Raw genomic sequence first — 20092 nt, 5'->3', positions numbered from 1 at the left:
GCATGGCCGAACAACATTAACCAACTGAGCTACCTGGCCAGGGCTCCTATGTAAAATTTATAAACTTATCTTAGGGAACAGTTTATGTTGGGATACTTTTTAATTGTTTTAATTATATTTTATTGATTAACCTATTACAGTTGTCCTAATTTTTCCCCCTTCCCTCCCCCCCCCACCAGCATCCCCCACTCCCTCAGACAATCCCCACACCATTAATTTTTTTTTAACTGACGGGAAGTGCAGTCTAAAGAGATTGGCGATAACTAAGCTATTTAGCCAACTGCTGAAGGTTTGCAGTTGTTATTGAAATGAACAGATTATAGGTACGACTCAGCATTAAAATATTTCAGTAATAATTGGTTTGGGATTTCTTGAAATTGAGATTTTGAGAATAACTGGAGTCTTGTAACTTCGGCATTTTATCCAACTTTTCTAGTTGACCCATTAACTGTCTAATTTTACTGGCCCATGTGGTACCATCCTTAGGTGAGTAGTCTACAGTAGTATTCTAGGTGTAATACGGTTGTGTTTATTAAGTCATCTTTTGACATTATTATCATGGGACAAAGTAAAATAATGTTTTTTATCATTTAGATATTCTAAACATTCCACTTTCCTTAAAATCTGGTTTTAGCTGTTGGGAGTTGTTTTAAAATAAACCTTAATATTTGTACTCCTGATCGCGTACTAATTTCATCAAACTCATGTCTTATTTCTTTTCAGTTTTCTCGTAAATTCTATATAGCCCAGTGGTTCCGTGACACAACTCTGGAAACAGAAAAAGCAATGAAATCACAAAAAGATGAGGAATCATCGGATGGAACCCATCACGCAAAGGAAATTGAGACAACTGGTCAAATTATGCATCGAGCTGAAAACCGGAAAAAGTTCCTTAGAAGCATTATCAAAACTACACCTTCTCAGTTCAGCACATTAAAGTAAGATCCAGAGGGAAAACATCTTTCTCAGTTATCTCTTTGAAATCTATTTACCTACACTTTACAAAAAAATAAATAAAAATTTGATGACTTGTTTTTGCAGGATGAACTCTGATACTGTGGACTATGATGATGCTTGTTTGATTGTTCGATACTTGGCCTCTATGAGGCCTTTTGCCCAGAGCTTTGATATTTATTTGACACAGGTAAACTGGACCAGAATTCCTTATACAATAATGTTGATTTTTCTAATTCTGGATACTTATGGGTAGCATATGATGTTCATTATTGAGAAAAGCTAAATATCATGAAAGCAACATTTCTATGTTGACAGTAGGTATTTAACTCACTTATAAGAACAATAAAGGGAGGTAAATACGATATTTATCTTATTTGTTTGCATGCTATATTTTGTTAAATATTATGTGTTCTAAAAATTTACGACAATGTCAACGTTCGCTTGGCAGATCCTTCGAGTTCTTGGTGAAAACGCAATTGCCGTTCGAACAAAAGCCATGAAGTGTTTATCTGAGGTTGTTGCTGTAGATCCCAGCATCCTGGCGAGGGTAAGGGGGAGCACAGACGATTCTTGTCTGAGCTTTCTGTTCAAATTAAAGTATTAGCTCTAAGTGTAAACAATGTCTTCTTTATTTTCTTTAGCTTGATATGCAGCGTGGAGTTCATGGACGATTAATGGATAATTCCACAAGTGTCCGAGAAGCAGCAGTAGAATTACTAGGTCGATTTGTCCTTTGTCGACCTCAGCTTGCTGAGCAGTATTATGATATGCTGATTGAAAGAATATTGGTTTGTTTTTTCATTTTTACTCTGATTCACGAATATAATTTTGTTTGCCTAGTACTATTTATATTTATATTGACCAATCTGTAAACTATAGCAGCGTTCTAAAGAAGGACATATTTCATCCTGACCCAGTTGGTTGGACCGTCATCCTATACACAAGAAGGTTGCAGGTTCAGTTCCCAGTCAGGCCACACACCCAGGTTGCAGGTTCCATCCCTGTTGAGGGCATTCATGGGTGGCAGCCAGTCAGTGCTTCTCTCGCCTCGATGTTTCTTTCTCCCCTACTTCCTCTAAGCATATCCTTGGGTGAGGATTAAAAGAAACAACTGCTTAATACTGTAAAGTGAATCATTGGTGAAAATCGGATTCCTTTTCAGTTACTATTTGCTTTTGACTATGTCAATTTGTAATTAGTAAACAACAGAAAGTCCGTGGCATCGTCAGATATTTTGGACAGGAGGAATTAATTTAGTAAGAGCTAAGTACAAAACTCTGTGTATCTGCATGATTCCTTAAAGCTAAATTACAACAAGCAAGGTAAACCAGAAAGTCATTTGTGTCTTAAGAAAGTTATTTCCAAACTTAAGAAATACTGTTCTAAGATACTTGCTTTTCTTCGACGTCATGGATTTCTCTGGCCCTGAGGCATTTTTCTGGAATATAAAGAAACATTGGCATTACTAAATATTATATCTGTGGAATCTACACACCACCCACTGCAGGCATATTGACTTCTGTAACTCGGCAGAGGTGCAGTGACAAGGGTTTATCACCTGTAGCCTAGTTTCAGAATACTGTGTGATTGAGAGTTATAGATAATTTCAGCTACAACTACATAAAATTTTGATTGAAACAAAGAACTTAAGGAAAGAGTGGAAGAATTTTTTCCCTTTTTTAGTACAGTCCTTTCAAGAGTGAAGGGCACAGCCCTGGCTGGTGTGGCTCAGTGGATTGAGCCACCAACCTGCAAACCAAGCAGTTGCTGGTTCGGTTCCCAGTCAGGGCACATGCCTGGGTTGCGGGCCAGGTCCCTAGTTTTGGGGGTGCACGAAAGGCAACTACACGTTTATGTTCCCTTTCTGTCTCTTTCTCCCTCCCTTTCCCTCTCTCTAAAAATAAATAAATAAATACCTTAAAAAAAAAAAAAAAAAAGGAATGAAGGGCACAATCAACAAAGCTAATGTATCCTACAATATTTTCACAATTGCTGAACTGTATAATGGAAGTTATTTTGTACAATAAGTATTTGACGTTTTTAATTTATTTTTTAAACACTTTAATTATGAAAATTTGTAAAGATGAAGAAAAATAGTACAGTGAGCACCCATGTATCCACCGTGTCATCTATATTTTTTGCTAAATGGGTTTAAATTAAAACATTTTGCTACTTCTCTCATAGATATTTCAGCTTAAGTCTCCAAAAAATATGGATACTGCCCTCACCCAGTATCTCACCCAACCAAAATATTATCTAATTACCAGTTCATATTTAAATTCTTCAATCATCCCAAATTTTCAAAAAAAAATTTCATCAGCTTTTATATTTTAAAAAATCTAATCAAGATCATACCTTTTGTTGGTCACACTTTAAAATTTAAGGTATTCTCTCTAACTCTTTTTTACACACTTTGCCTCTGACATTGACTGACCAGGTCATTCTTGTTATTCCTTGTTGTTTTATTTAATTCTTTTGTTTCTTGTATTTCCTATAAGCTATATAAGATAGTGACAATGGTTTGATTAGTCATAGGTTGGACATTTTTGTTAGTGTTTCATATGCTGTTTCGTGCCAGACAGTATTCTAAAAGTTTCATGTCAGTTATCTTATTTAATTTTAGCAAGCTTATACTCTAATATTGTGTTCAGTGCTATTTAATATTTTTTCATGTATTGGGTATCATATTTTTAAATAATAAGATAATAAAATAACCCATATTTATAGTAATGTCAGTAAGAAAGAGGAAATATGTAGACCATGTTTATCATGTTGATATATATGCTCATTGGTATTTATTTTCTAATTTAATTTTTATCAAATTTCATACACCTAGACGTAACATTTAAAAATATCTTTCTGTACTTAGGATACTGGTATCAGCGTCAGGAAAAGAGTAATAAAGATTCTAAGAGACATCTGTATTGAACAACCAACATTTCCAAAAATTACAGAAATGTGTGTAAAAATGATTCGCAGAGTTAATGATGAAGAGGGCATTAAGGTAAGATAAAATGTTGACTACTTTAAAATTATTTTTTTTGTTAATATTTTAAATAATTTAAATATATCTAGATTTTTTAAATTTAAATATATAGGGGTTGATAAAAGTAAGTTTACAGTTGCAATAATTAGTAAATAATACAAGAATAAATTGTATTTCACATATTCACAACTGTAAACCTACTTTAGCACATCTCTATATAGAACTGTCCAAGTGAATCAATACTTTTAGATTATAAATTCAAGAAAAAGACTTACTTTGATGCATATTTATTTCTAGATCTTGCATTAATTAATAAGATCTGATCTTTTCCAACAAATTCAGCGGTTATAATATTTAATGTCATTGTAGGGATTGCATTATACATAGGAAATTTATTATCAAATTAAAGTTATTTTGAGTTGCACATGGTATATGCTTGGTTTTCTGTATTAGTAGTTAGTTTGTTGAAACTTGAATCAAGTTTATTAGTGAATTTACATGTATATGATTGTCTGAATATTTGGGGGTGGGGGGTTAGGTTTGTTTTTTTTTTCAAATAACTTCTGTCCCCAAAATAATAAAAATATATTTAAGTTTGATCAGAAATATTCAAGTGTATACTAAGCAGAAGTTCTAGGCTAGGCATGTCACCTATCTAAAATATTTACCAAATTAAAAAAGATTATAATTTTAAGTAAATGGTGACTTGTTGATTTTTTAAAAACTGAAAAATTCACAACAAAAATTTCCAGTAATTGTTTTGATCAGTTATTTATAACTTTCTGTTAGGCTTTAATAAGAATTTGAGATTGAGAATTTTCATGTTTGTCATAAATACTTAGTTTGATTTTTTTTTTTTTCTTCTAGAAATTAGTAAATGAAACATTCCAAAAACTCTGGTTTACTCCAACTCCACACAATGACAAAGAAGCAATGACAAGGAAAATTTTAAACATCACTGATGTGGTAAGAAGGGCTGCAGCAAGGGAATGGTCCCTGTGAGTGCAAAACTGGTTGTGGTCTACCCCGATTTATAAAGGGAGGGGCAGTAATGAGATATTCGGTTAACCTCAGCAGTTAGTGCTGCTTCCCTTATTTTATGTTTCTGGAGCTACTCAAGGGATGCAGATAAGATGAGGTTGGTGTTTCTACATAGCCCCATTTTTTGTCATTCATTGACTTCAGCACCAATACTGAAATTCTTCAAATGATTGAAACCTCAGAGGGAAGGAAGTGGATGATGAGTAGATACAATAATAGCCTAGGATAGCAACCTGAACTGAGATAGTAATTCCTACCTTTCTCAGGAAACATGAATTAAGGTTAGTTTCATAGTGTTTAATTATGCAAATAAGCTATATATTTTTTGACCCACCATACTTTTCATATTTTAAATGTAAGAAATTTTATATTATCAATTACATGGTTATCTGTTTCATTGATGTCTTTAGATCTGTTATCTAGAAGGAAAATATAAAGCAAAACATTTCCACTTTTATTGTTTTAGACCTTACAGATTTCTGACAGTGTGTGATTTAAGTTATTATTCAAAATGTATTACCACATTTAATTTTAATACATTACACTAATTTTTAATGTATTCTAAAATATTTTGAAAATAAAATTCTTAAACATTGGTAATTAATTATCAGCTTACTGAAAATAATACTTTACTTTAAAAATAAAATTTTTAATTGAGGGTATTGATGAGTCATTTATATAACAGTAAGGCTAAACCATAACAAAAATATGTTATTCAGAATAAGTAAGTTTCTAATTTTGATAGTTTCACCATATTTTTCCCCACAGGTTGCAGCATGCAGAGATACTGGATATGACTGGTTTGAGCAACTCCTTCAAAACGTGAGTATTGTTTTGACTTCTTATAACAGATAACATAAAATTTAATAGAAGTTCTTTGTAGACTTTATGATATAATAGAAACTTTTCAGTTACTTTTTAAGTATTTGCTTTTTGATAGGGACAGTTTATTTCAATATATTAGACTGAATGTTTTGGTTAATACCCCTATTTAATCTGTTACTCAATTAATTATTATAAGTTTTCTAAATCAGTAATTGAAATTCTGTCTTCCCTTTCAGATAATTATTTTTTCTTATACCTTTAATCTAGGTGATAGACATGAGATGTTTAAATAGATTGCATAAATATATATTTACATTATTTGACATATTCTAAAACGTAAAATTTCCTATAGTAATGCAGAATTAAACCACAATTCATGTTCTTTTAAAATTTCATAAACAGAAATGTTTATCTCCCTATAAATTTTTTTATTCAGAAATTTTCAAAGAGAAGTACCCATCATCCATCTTCAAAACTTATTCGCATTTTTTTTAGTCTTGTTTTATCTCTGTCCCTCTCCCATCTTTTTTTTATTTTTTGCTGTAATACTTTTAAAGCAATTCCTATATTTTATATCATTTCACCCATGAATACTTTAGTATCTGTCTCTAATAGAAATTACTTCAAGAAACAGTATCTTTGTCATCTATATCAAATAAATATTAATAAATTATTCCCTAATATCTAATACCTAGTCACTGCTTACATTTCCCTGATTGTCTCAAAAACATGCCACTTACATGTTTTTCTGTAGAGTATTCCATATTCTAGATTTCATAGATCTCTTCCTTCTGGTGTCATTTAAGTTGTTCCACTATCAACCTTTTTTTTTTTTGAAATTAGATCTAGAGACTTAATAATAATTGAAGTTCAGGTTTGAGAGTAAGGCATAAGAACACGTCATAGATGATTCTGAATATTACTGCATCCCATCACAGGCACATAATACTCGGTTGTCCTGTTGTCAGTAATCTCTTAGTTTAGATGTTGTCAGCCTGACCCATCTGTAACAAAGTCTTTCAGGGCTGGTTTTAAATGATTATTACTTAGATCCATTATTTCCATTAGAAGGTGCAAAATAGTGATTTTTTTCCTAATTATTTTATTTGAAAGAGGAATTTTGTTCTGACTATTTATTACTGTGAAATACAGTTCATACAGAAAAGACAGGAGAAATGCTTGATTTTTTTCCATTACTTACCAATTTTTGGAATAATGAGCTTTTCTGTTATCCTTCAAAGATGACTGATAAATTTTTTCATTTTTTTAGTATCAGTATGCACTAACAGATTTTTATGTCTTTTATATATTTTAGTTTACTGTAATCATAATTATTTTTAAGCTCAGATTGTCCCACTTTTGCCCATTGTTAGTCCCTTCAAGTTGGTCTTGTATCTTTTTGATATAACGTATTTGATATAACTTCTGCCTTTACAAAATGCCCCAGACTCACCTGTACATCTTGTACAGACCTGAAATCAGCCATTTTTCCAAGAAGCCCTAATTTCCTTCATTGGGAATAATATCGGTGCTGTGGATGTTTGTTGCTAAGGGTTATCATAGTTTTGGGCCTTTTTAAAATACATATTTTTATAAGAAAAATAAATCAAGCATTTATATTTATATTTTTAATTAAAATTTAAGTTTATGAGATTCTTTGCCTTTAATTTTATTCTTTTCTTTAAAGCTAAAAGTCTTGATTCCCAAGAAAATTAACATAATATTTATTTGCTTTGCCCTACTGTATTAACAGTAAGATTACTGGATACAGCTTAAGGTTTTTTTGCATTTCTTTTTTATCTATAGCTCACTAGAGATATACCATTAGAAGTCTATCTTGAAATAACTTGTTCTATTTGATTATGTTAACAATTTACTATCTAGTGAAGTCCATTTGTTTCTTTTTACTTTTAAAATCTTAGCAATAATCTTAGTAATAAAACAGTATTTAATGATATTTTTAACAACCAAAAACTTTTTACTGAGGCCTAATTTACATGCAAAAATATTCACTAATTTTAGGTATACAGTTTGATTAATTTTAATAACTACATACAGTGATGGAACCTACAGCATAATCAAGATGTAATAGATTATCACCTTTAAAACCTTCTTTACGCCTCTCTCTGTAGTTGATCCCCTCTCCCTAGCCCTAGGAAACCACTGGTCTATCTTTTGTCTCTCCGATTGTATTGTAGGGTTTTATTTCAGTGGAATCTACAGCTTGTAGTCTTTTGTGTTTGACTTAATTAGGAGAATGTTGCTGGTATATTAATGTTCCTTTTTATTGCTGAGTCCTGTCAATAGTATCATAATCTCTTTATTAACTCCTAAGTTTATGGACTCTTGGGTTGCTTCTGGTTTGGGCTGCTATCACTAATACTGCCATGAATATCTGTGTGCTGGCTGTGTGGGTGTGTGTTTTCATATCTCTTGTGTAAGTTCCTATGAGAGCCTTTGCTGGGTCTTGTGGTGAGTGAGAAAGCTGCCAGAACTGCTTTTCCACAATGGCTAAACCATTTGCATTTACATCAGCAATGTTTCTATTGCTCCATATCCTCACCAGTACTTGGTATTGTCAGTCTTTTTAACTCTAGCCATTCTGGTGGTGAATAGCAGCACTATGTTGCTTTAAAAAAATTTTTTTTTAATGCCTTTCTAAACACTTTCATGCTGTTTGCTTATGTTAGTCAATCTATAATATCTTAGACTCTCTTCATAAGTCATCTTCCATTTCATGATTATTACATGTATATTTGGCATCATTTCCCTTCTAAATCAAGTAACTATATTATAAACCCTTACGACCATTTTTATTATGTCAGCCATTCCAAAGGGGACATTGTAATTTCTAGAAGGCTATATAACCATGTTTTATCTGATAATTACAATAAACTATTAAGAATTATGTATAGCTGTCAGAAATGTTATTTAGTATTTCTAAAAAGAATCTTAAGATAATATCCCTATATATTATTGGCAAGTTAGAAGCAGAAAGGAGATGACTAGATTTATAACCTCTAAGCAGTAGTTTTATATTCTTTATATTTCGACTCTCTAGTCCTCTTTTGTTATTTAGTTATCCATTCAACTTTTCCTCCCTGTTCTATGCTTTCCTACTTTATTTTCCGCCAGCAGTTTAGTTTACCAGTGACATTGTGTCTTTGTGATATTAGACTAGCAGAGTTTAATTTCATATGAGAAAGAAAGCTCAAAATACTTACATACATGTGATAGAGACATAACCACTCAGTAGTTGTGACAGCAGGTATACATAAAGTTTAAGAGAAGCTAGGAAGGCTATGAAGAATGGACTAGAGTTATTGTAATTAGCACACTTACTATTTCCACATGAGCTCATATACACACATTTCATTCCATCCAATTTCAGATATTTCTCATTTTGATTATTTTCATCTTGGATCAGTTTCTTATAGATCATTGATTCCCAGTTTATGGAATGTGATTTCCTAAGGAAACTTCAAATACTGTAGGATATAGTTTCAAACTGTTCACTGACTGAATAATTTTGTTAGCATGTGTATGTGAATACACACACACACACACAGAGAGTTAGTGGTTTTGGCAGAAGCATTGCTTGTAAGGAAGGCAGGTCTGTTTCCAGAATAAGTGTCTATTCCAGTAAGAACAAAATGCTTTCCTTCTATGACAGAAGCAGTCCAATGTGATTAACCTGCCAGTAGCTAGCTAGCTGATCACCCAGAGAATGGTTTCATATCAGGGACTCAGCGGTGGTCTCTACTTCTGGCAGACTGGTCACTCAGCAGTGGCCATTGCCAGGTCAGCCTTGATGACTAGAAGTCCAGTTGGCTGAACCCGTGCATAACCTCCATCCTTGCCACCATGGACAGTCGGACCATGAGCCCACTGGGAGATGAAAGGGGTGGCTGGGAGAGAGGCTGATAGCCACAGAGAAGTTATCTACAGAACGGGTCATTCTCTGCACTCGATTATTAAAACCCTCCTCTGCCAAGGTCACCACTCCACGAACAGTCAACATTCAAGTGGAAGATGAGTATCATCACGTTTTTGACCATTCAGAGATGTCTATCCACATGCCTCTCCCTATTCTTGTCCTTTCTGAGGCCCTGACCATCATCTAGTCAAACCATTGGCCACAGCCCATGAATCAGCCTATAATTACACATCTGATCACTTCTTCCAAGGAAAGTGAAGAACCAGAGATCGCCCAGTGGAAAAATTTCCCTCCACCAGTGTCCTTGAGGGAAATCCGGGAAAGGGGCAGAACTGCTACAGCTCTCCACTTTCAGGAGGTGCCTGCATACTGTGCAGATCCCTCTGCAAACCAGGCTCATCTTCTCTTCCTCTGCCCGTTGGTCAAAGGGAACCCCCCGAGACCATAGGTGTGTCCTTCAGGTCTCCGATGATAGCACTAATTTCGGCAGTCTCTCCAGTAATGCAGTGTTGCTTTTGATTTACTGTTTTCCTAGACAGAAGCAGTCATAGTGGCTTCCACTTGGCCTTTCCCATTGTGATAGCCCTCACTCCACAAGTCAGAGGACAAGGTGGAGATTCTGTCATCTGCTGAGCCCATTTTTTCCAATTACATATTATAGAACTGGGGAACAAAACCATAGGATGGGCTTGGAACCCACTGACCTCACTGTGAAACAGACCGAACCTGAGCTCTACCTTTGTATCATAAGCCCCTGCTCTGGTGGAGCACAGTCCTGGTTTGGGTCTTCTGGAATCAGTTTTATCTCAGAGCTGGTGTCCAAGAATCCTAAAAGGTCTGACAATTCCCTTCTCCCTAAGGAACAGTTAACCTGCTAAAATGTTCCAGGGGCAGGAACTAACAGTATAAGTTTTCGGTAGGCTATGGGACTCCTTCCTCAGGAGGATTTCTCAAAGAATGCTTATGGATTGAATAGCTGCATCTCTCCAAAATGCATATGGTGAGCCTGCCTAGTCTCCAGGGTGATGATATTAGGAGATGGACCTTTGGGGGCTAACTAGGTCATGAAGGTAAAGCTCTCATGAGTCTTATTAGTGCCCTTCTAAGAAGAGACATGAGAAAGATGACCTCTCTGCTCTCAGCCATTCGAGGACACAATAAGAACATAACTATCCACAAACTGGCTTCAAGAGGATCTTCACCAGAAACCAACCATGCTGATACCTTGATCTAGGACTTCCCAACCTCCAGAACCATGAGAAATAAACTTCTGTTGTTTCAGGCACCTAGTATATGGTATTTGTTATAGCAGCCCAAGCTGAGACAGAAATTGAACCAAGAAATGGGTTGCTGCAGAAACAAATATCCAAAAATGTGGTAGTGGCTTTGGAACTGAATATTCGGTAAAGATGGGAAGATTTTGAGGTGCATACTAGAAAAAGCTGATACTGTTATGGAAACACATTTAAAAGCAGTTCTGATGACGTCTCAGAAGGAAAAGAGGAGAGCTGAAGAGAAAGTTTTTGTCTTGGAAAATACATATAATCACATACAGAATGCTGGTAGAACTGTAGACGATGGTCAAGGCCATTCTGATGAGATCTCAGGTGGAACGAGGAACATGCTATTGGACAACAAAGGAAGAGCAGTCCTTGTTATAAAGTGAGAGAGAACTTGGCTGTATTGTGTTCTTGTTCTAGTGTGTTTCAGAAGGCAGAACTTAAGTACAGTAATGAAATTATGTATTTAGCTGAGGAGATTTATAAGCAAAATGTGGAAAGAGCAGCTTGGTTTCTCCTGCCTGATTTTACAGTCAAATACCAGGGGGAACCCCAAATCCAGAATTTATTTAAAAATTTGTTTATTTATTCTTACACATTTAAACTTTAGAGTACTCTCTATTCGATGCAATACACCTATCAAGACGTTTTTCCACTGTTCAGAACAGTTTTTGTACTCAAGTTTGAGGACTTTTAGTGCTTCTGCCATTTTTTGTTTCATCTTTTCCACATTAGCAAAATGTTTTTCTTTGAGGACTTGTTTCATCCAGGGACACCAAAAAAAAAAGCAAGGTTACTCTAAAGCAAGATTGGGTGAAAAAGGAGGTGGGGCACAGGGTTCATGCCATTTTTGGTCAAAAACTGCTGAACACTCAGTGCGATGTGGGCAGGTGCGCTCATAAATCCTCCATGATGAAGTGGGCAAATGCATTGAAAAAGTCTTAAAAAATAGTTAACTGAAGGCAAACACAGCTGCTCGTAGCAACACCCGCTGGTACACTGATATAGATGAGTAACAGGGTAAGCCTGTACTACAGGGGGCCCACCCTCCAGAGATAATTCTGGGTTTTGGGGGGTCCTGCCTCATACTGCCTCTTATTTCCATCAACGAATGAATGGGTTTTAAAAGAATACCCCAAACTGATATATCCATACAATTTAATAGTCCTCCACATCATAATGGGTTAAACTATTGATATATATAGCAACATAGATGAATAATAAAAACATTTATACAGAGTAAAGGAAGCTAACAGTACATATTCCAATTCCATTTATATGAAGTTTTAGAGGAGGCTAACCAACCTGTGTTGGAAAAAACCAGAAGAGTGGTTGCAGGGGGCCAGGGAGTGACTTGGAAGAAATATGAGGGAACTTTTGCTTTAATGGTAATAGCCTATCAGTGGTTCCAACAGGTATGAAGATTACCTGCAGTTTGTTAGAAATGCAGATTCTAAGGCTTTATCCAAGACTTCATTAATCAATAACTGTAGGTTCTGTATTTTAATGGTCTCTCCAGATAATTCTGATAAGCTAAAGAAATCAGTTTCTTGATTGGAGTTTGAGTTATAATGGTGAATGCATTTAACAAAACTGAGCAAATGTGCACTGAAGATTTGTACATTTTATCTCAAAAGGGAAAGGAGGGTATATTGATATCTATAATTTACTTTGAAGTGCATCAATAATAAGGTTATGGATACATATTCATAAGTATACATTTATATACTCATGGTTTAATATCAGTGTGTGTATGTGATTTGACATTAAAGAAGAAGTAATCATTTTAGAGCACGCAGGACATTTTATAACTTCTAAAAACTCGGAATAAAATACGACAAAGTACAAAACCTAAAATGAAAGTTATACTGAATGGGAGAATGTTAAAAGACATCTTACCAAATAAGAAACAAAATATTCACCAAATACGTCTAGATGATTGTAAAATGTGTATGGAAAAGCACAGTGCTGAAAATAATTGTTAGTTCTGAAAAGTGCAGGAGTACTGATTTGCCTTACCAAACACCAGGACTAATTTTTTTTGATATAGTAATTAAGATCATATGGTATTAAAGAACTCATACCTATCCTCAAACTATTCCCAAAAATTCAAGAGGAGGGAAGACTCCCAGGATCATTTTGAGATTGTATGGTACTAAATAGACCAGTGGAACGGGCTAGAGAACCCTAAAGTAATCCTTCACACATATAGAATATAATTACTATGAAACAGAAGTAGTACTGCAGTTAATGGGGAAAGGGTTTTCAGCAAATGGGCTGGGACAAATTGCCTGCCTATAAGGAAGTTTTGTAAAAAATTGATTGCTACTTCACCTCAACAATCCTTGCTCTATAGATTAAAATAAATCTTTAAAACTTGGAGGAGGAAATAATATGTGAATATATTTTTTAATTTTGGGAGGGAAGGATTTCTTAAGTCACAAAAGCCATTAACCTTAAAAAGAAATTGATAAATTTTACTACCTTAATATGAAGAACATTTAGAAATCAAAAGACATCTTAAATAAGGTGCAAACACAAATGACAAACTGAGAAAAGGTACTTGACATATTTTCACGTAACTGAAAAGAATTCCTCACCTACAAAACAGTATAAGGCAAGAGTCCTGGTAGAAGAGTAGGTAAAAGTCATGATTAGGCATATCATACAGGAAATAGCACATATGGCCTATATGGTGTTCAGCCTCATTAGTAACAGGGGAAATACAAATCAAGACCACATTTTATACCCACTTGGTTGGCAAAAATTGAGAAGTCAGATGATGACAAATGATGGAGAAGAGATGGGTTAAGTAATATATCTTAAACACTGCTACTAATTGAAAAAATATTACAACCAATTTTTAAAAACAGCATCATTTCGTAAAGCTGAACATTCACATGTCCTATGACCCAGCAATTCTGCTCTGAAGTATATACCCAATAGAATCTTGCATTTGTGTGGCAGAAGACAAATGAGTGAGTGGTCATTATATACGACTAAAATTGTAGTTAACCTGTTTCCAAAAGAATGGAGAAGTGATTGCTATATAGACACACAATGGCTTTTGTATAGTAGTGAAAAAAATAGTCACCTGCAACAGCTTGGATTGCAGTCAGTGATATGATATTGAATGAAAAAGGCAAAAAGATGTGGAATATATCCAGTATGATACCTTTTACAAAGTTGAAAATGAAGCAAGACTAAACAGTATGCAGCATAAACAATTTGTTAAAGCAAAGAAATGATAAAATTCCTCCTAGCGGTTACCTTGAAAGTGAAACAGGAAGACTGCATAAAGGAAGGAGCACATTGTAAACATAAACTACTGGAAGTGCTCTTGTTCTTGAGTTGGGATCACAGAGTGTCGTTATAAGTAAATAAAGGGGCACATACCAGTATTGGTGGTGTGTCACGAACCAAAATTTGTTATTAATACGTTTTTGTGTACTTGATGTCTTGGAAAAGAAAAAGAAGAAACGGTTGCAGGGATTGTTGATGCTCCTGCCTGAAAAAGAACAGGCCAGCAGGTGATTTTAATAGCTATTTTGAGGAATTAAGTTATGGAGCAGGACAAAGAAAATTTGCCATTCAGAATTGAAACTTTAGTCGAAGGCTTCTTTAAATTTGAGGTAGGGGCCATGTATGTGTTATGTTATTCTGATTGCTTTAGTTGGTTTAGTCATCCATGTATCTTGCAGTGAAAGTTGAAATGTGTGCTTTCCAGTACTAGCCATGTGTGTTTTCTAAAGTCAAATTAATTTGTATTTTTATTTAATTCCTAAGTTATACTAACCCCATTCAGAGAAGGAAAACTCTGACTCCAAAAAACCTCCGCTGCCTTGCGGCATACCTCTTCAGGGGAAAGGCTAAGGGAGTAAACCCCGACAGAAAATCCGGAGCCGGAGTCCCTAAGGCGGTTTGACGTTGTAGTCAACACCGGCAACTCCTGCGGCGCACCTGAAGCCAAGCTGTATTGACTCCGTCTTTCCCTTGGACCCTTCAGCTGCGAAGAGAGGGGGGGTCAGCTGCATGGGCAACAGCAGACCCTCCATATCACCCTGCCCAGGCTCTGTAGCTTCAGCTTCACTGGAGAGGACACTCCAGCGTCATCGCAAGATGTCGATTCAACACGGGAGGAGACAGATACCGTGTCACTCCCGAGTCGGACTGCACAGCCATTCTCGGCGGTGCAGATAGACTCTTAAGAAGCTACACCATCGTCTCTCGAGACGGACGGCTGCCGACGACGACGACGACTAACCCCATTGCAAGTGTTAAGTAGCTGCATATGGCTCAGGGCAACCTATCGGCCAGCACAGATAGAGAACATTTCCGTCGTTGCAGGAAGTTATATTGGACACTTTTGGAACTCTTCCCAGCAAGCAGCTGCACACTTCAGCCTCTTTACTGTCCCTGAACTGTGTCAGCCAGTCTTTATTAACAAAATAGAAATGCCTCAGATGACTTTACCATTGCACTAACCTATGATTATGAAAGATTGGCTTGGGTGGAGTTCTTAGGGGGGTGTTTTGGGGGTTGGTTTGGCCACAGTTAGACTGATCTTTTCCTTATTCTTCTCATTATTCATAACACTTTCCTCACATTGTTTATTAATAATTTGGCAAAGGATAAGCAGAAGAACTCTAGCTTTATGTTTGAAAATTCCAAGATTTAAGGTGCAATTTAGACATAGTTACAATTATATAAAAGATGTAATTAACCCATAACATAGTTTTTTAAGATATTAAAGGACTTGGAGTAATGAGGAATGGAATTCTAATTTTTAAAAGTAATTCAACTGACATTGAGTGGTACTCTTAAAAGAAGGTCACCGTTCTTATTTCTCTCATATCCTACCTCAGGTCCTACATACAGCACTTGAAATACTCATACTAAAATAATTTGAAAGTATTTATAAATTACTGGTTTATAAGTTATTTTAAAACATTTGTTTTATTTTTGTTATTAATTTGCATTTTAGTGTTAAATTGTTAATATATTGAAAAGCTTATGAACACATTTAATGCATTATTATTATCATTGTCTAATGAATAATTATACTGGGATTTTTTTTTTTATATATATACATATATAGTTGTTGAAGTCTGAAGAGGATTCCTCATATAAACCTGTGAAGAAAGCTTGTACTCAACTTGTTGATAACCTAGTTGAGCACATTCTTAAATATGAGGAATCTCTAGCTGGTAAGACATTTTATATATTGATCATTGAGTTGATTTTATGTTTTAAAATAGTTTGGGCACATTTCTCATTTTTGCCTCTGGCTCCGCTTAGCCTAATAATAAACTACTTCACTTTTAAATGAAATCTGTTTTTTTGTTTGATGTGTAGCTTTGATTTTATTGTTAAGGTTGACTAAGATTATCTCAAGCAGTATAATAAAAGCATAGGCCTCATCTCTTTCACATATTTTTCATTATCTTATAATTTTAGATGTCTATTGATCATGAATAAAAGGAAGTCCAGGGGCTAATACAATACATATTTAGCTAATTGTACTCATCCAAAAACTGGTTGATATCTTTTAAATCCTATAAAATTATTTCTTAAAATGAAATTGTTTTCACTGTTATAAAAATTGTTAAGATAGCAGTATATCCCTAATATCATTTATAATTGTTATATAAAAATGTGTTTAATCTTGCTTGAGCTAGAAAGCTATTAATATTTTTTAATTAAAAAATTCCTTAAATAATATTTTACATTTATCACATTTATCAGTGACAAGTCTGAAATTTTTAATCAAGACATAAATAATTATATAAAACTATAAAAGTCATAATTGATATCTATTGCTTAAAGCACATAAGACTAACATAACTTCCCATTTTGCCTGATGTATATTAATGAGGAATAATAGCCTCAGTCATTCTCCAATATTGGGGGACAATTGCCTCTTACAGAGAGAGGGGTACATTTATGGCACCTAAGGAAATTGTTGATACCCTTTATATTTTTAGGCAATTTTTTTCTTTCTTTTCTTTTAATTTTCCATGTGTATCTCTTCTTTTTTATTTCCTTGTTTTGTTTTCCCTATCCTAGATTTAAAGGGTGATACTGTTGTCTCAATATTAAAAAGTTGCCAAACTCCAAACACTAACTCGCCACCCAAGAAACAGTGTATCTCTTTACTAGCAACATCTTCCTCTCCGCTGAACAGCACTTCGTTTTCCTTTCTAATGTGGCACACTGGTCCAGCTTAATTTCTCCCATCTTTTAACATTCTTCTATAGCAACATCTCTTTTCTCCAGGATCTTTAAACACAGTATCACCTCAGCTAAATTGGTTTTGTCCCCCTTTGCTAACTTTCTTTCCCATATTCACTTTCATTCATTTTTTAGATATAACCAACACCATGTTTATTTGCAAGAGCCCACCCCTGAGCTTCCCAACTTCCATTCTACTTTTTAACATCAGTCCTCCTCCCATTAGGGTATAACTTGCCTTCTGTAGTACAGCCTTTTTGTTCTTTATTTTTCATACATGTAATTTATATAATAAAGACAAAAATGAAATGCAGGAAGTCTAGTATCATAAGAGATGTTAATCACTTACAGTGAAGCACGTATTGAGTCTATTCCAGGGATGCTATTTCATAACTTAAATAATAGCTTGTATAATTTTCACTGCCTTGTATTTTCGTGTCTTATTTCTTGTTTGTTTCTCCAGACTCTGACAATAGAGGTGTGAACTCTGGAAGATTGGTAGCTTGCATAACGACTTTGTTCTTATTCAGCAAAATAAGACCCCAGCTCATGGTTAAACATGCCATGACTATGCAGCCATACCTTACCACTAAATGTAGTGTAAGTATAGAGCCGTCCTGTGTTTCTGTTTCTTATAAACCATGTACTTAGAATTTTAAATTTAGAATTTACATTATGTCATTCACATTTTCACTGACAGATCAACTGTGTCACATACTCACATTTTTGTTCCACTATTTGTGGCAAGTTATCTGCAGACATTATTTCTCTGATATGTTATAAATAAAGCTCAGTCACCATTTCTCTTTAAGCTTTTCAAGCCAAGCCCTTCGTATATGTTTAATAAATGCTGTAACTGTTGTTATTGTCAAGACCTCAGAGGGGAATGAGGCACAGTTCCTGTCATTAAGAAACTTACAGTCTTTTGGATTCTGAATTTCCTTTATATTTGTCAGTTTTACTGCATTTTATTTTAAACATTTATTTTTATAACACCAATATATCGAATATGGAAAATCTAGTGTTATGTCAGAAATGTTAGGCTGTTTTTTTAAGTTAATACTATACATAAAATCAAATGTCAAAATTAAATAAAACATTGCTTAAGTAAAATATTCCAGCAATTTTTATGACAGCATGATGAGTTAAGTGGCTTATTCAAACACTAAATTTTAAAATACTTTGAAAACTTTAACATATAAATAGTTTTGCCCTGACTAACGTGGGTCAGTTGGTCGGGTATTGTTGTTCAAGGCAAAAGTTCGCTGGTTCAGAATTCAGTTAGGGCATTCGCTTGGGTTGTGGTTCCGTCCTGGTCAGGGTGTGGGTGGGCCCATAGGTTGGGCGGGGCAGAGTCTCTGGGGATCTCCAAGGCAAACAGCGGTAACCAGGCTGATGGACTCTCGGATATGGCACCAGCTTGTCTTCTCTGCGGGGGGGAGGGTTTAGGAAAGTGACAGTGGCCTCTGCTCATTTCGATGCCAGGCACTTCAGTTCCTCCCTGTGTACATACCACTGGTCTCCTTCAAGCTGCTACCCTGGTGCTGCAGCTCAGCGGGAGTGAGTAGGTGGGTCCATGTGTGGGTTTTTTAAGAGGAACTGCTTGGGGTTCCAGGAGTTTCTTCCACTGACTCCATCCACACTGGTTTTTGCAGCCAGGAGTTGTGGGGACTTATCTTCCTGGCACTGAAACCCTGGGCTGGGGGGCCTGGTGTGGGGCTGGGACTTCTTGTTCCCGGGATATCCTGCTGGAATTTTTATCTACCATACGTGGATTAGAGGCCAGCCTATTCTGCATTTGTGCCTCTTCTACCCGTCTTGATAAATGTGGTTTCTTTAATTCCATAGTTGTTGGACTTCATTCAACGCGATTTCTGACAGCTGTTCTATATTTTAGTTGTAATTTTGATGTGGTCGTATAAAGAAGCAAGCAACATCCGCATATGCCGCTACCTTGACGAGATCCCCATTGGTTGGTTCTTATATGTGCCCTGACTGGGGATCGAACCTGCAACCTTGGCATATTGGGATGGCACTAACCAACTGAGCTACCCAGCCACGGCGAACCAATATTTTTTGAAAACAAGGTTACAAGTTTTTATGCACATATAAATATACACACAAATATAAGCTTTATATAAAGTAGTCTCTCGTATTTATAAGGGATAGATATGGTCCAAGACACCCCAGTGGATATCTGAAACAGCAGATCATACCAAACCCTATATATACTATGCTTTTTCCTGTATATACAGACCTCACTTAAATGAAACACTTTACGGCTTCTCTTTGGCATTTCTGAATTGCCAGCATTACTGCTCTTGCACATTAAGGACATTATTAAGAAAAATAAGGGTTACTTGAACACAAGTACTCCAATCCCAGGAGAGTCAACCTGATTAAGCAAGTGGCTACTAAGTGACTGACGGGCAGGGAGTGTATGCTGGACAAAGGAGTGACCCATGTCCTGGACCGGATGTCGTGGGACAGCACAAGATTTCATCACACAACTTGGAACAGCATGCTATTTCAGACTTCTGTATTGCTTATATTTTTGGGTTACATTTGACCACGGCCAGCCGAAACCATGGAAAGCAAAACCACAGATAAGGGGGACTACTGTAAGCCTACTTTATATATGATAAAAGCCTTCCTCAATTTGTTTTTTATATCCTACCCCCATCTTCCTCCTAGTCTCAGGATAAGCAACCTACATACTTTATCCATGTTTCTGTAATTGTGAACACACTTAAATGGTTGGCCAGATTTTTTAAAAATTCAAGTCATGTTATATACATTTCTGTTATCTCAAATTACCTGATACATATGAGGTGT

General features: G+C 35.4%; 1 protein-coding gene across 2 annotated transcripts in view; it reads left to right on the top strand.

The window, feature by feature from the left end:
* NIPBL (NIPBL cohesin loading factor) overlaps positions 1–20092 on the top strand; it is a 185541-nt gene that overhangs the window by 142540 nt on the left and 22909 nt on the right. For both annotated transcript variants that reach the window (XM_090276169.1, XM_090276170.1), the window contains exons 26-34: positions 724–938; positions 1042–1144; positions 1406–1504; positions 1599–1745; positions 3827–3961; positions 4811–4909; positions 5753–5806; positions 16125–16233; positions 17721–17857. In XM_090276169.1, coding sequence (XP_090132295.1) covers positions 724–938; positions 1042–1144; positions 1406–1504; positions 1599–1745; positions 3827–3961; positions 4811–4909; positions 5753–5806; positions 16125–16233; positions 17721–17857 — 1098 coding nt within the window. The remainder of the gene's footprint in view (positions 1–723; positions 939–1041; positions 1145–1405; positions 1505–1598; positions 1746–3826; positions 3962–4810; positions 4910–5752; positions 5807–16124; positions 16234–17720; positions 17858–20092) is intronic.

Source organism: Furipterus horrens, unplaced genomic scaffold (assembly GCF_987537825.1).
Source record: "Furipterus horrens unplaced genomic scaffold, mFurHor1.1.pri manual_scaffold_5, whole genome shotgun sequence".
In the NCBI taxonomy this organism is placed as follows: Eukaryota; Metazoa; Chordata; class Mammalia; order Chiroptera; family Furipteridae; genus Furipterus; species Furipterus horrens.
This window is presented reverse-complemented; position numbering and strand designations above follow the sequence as displayed.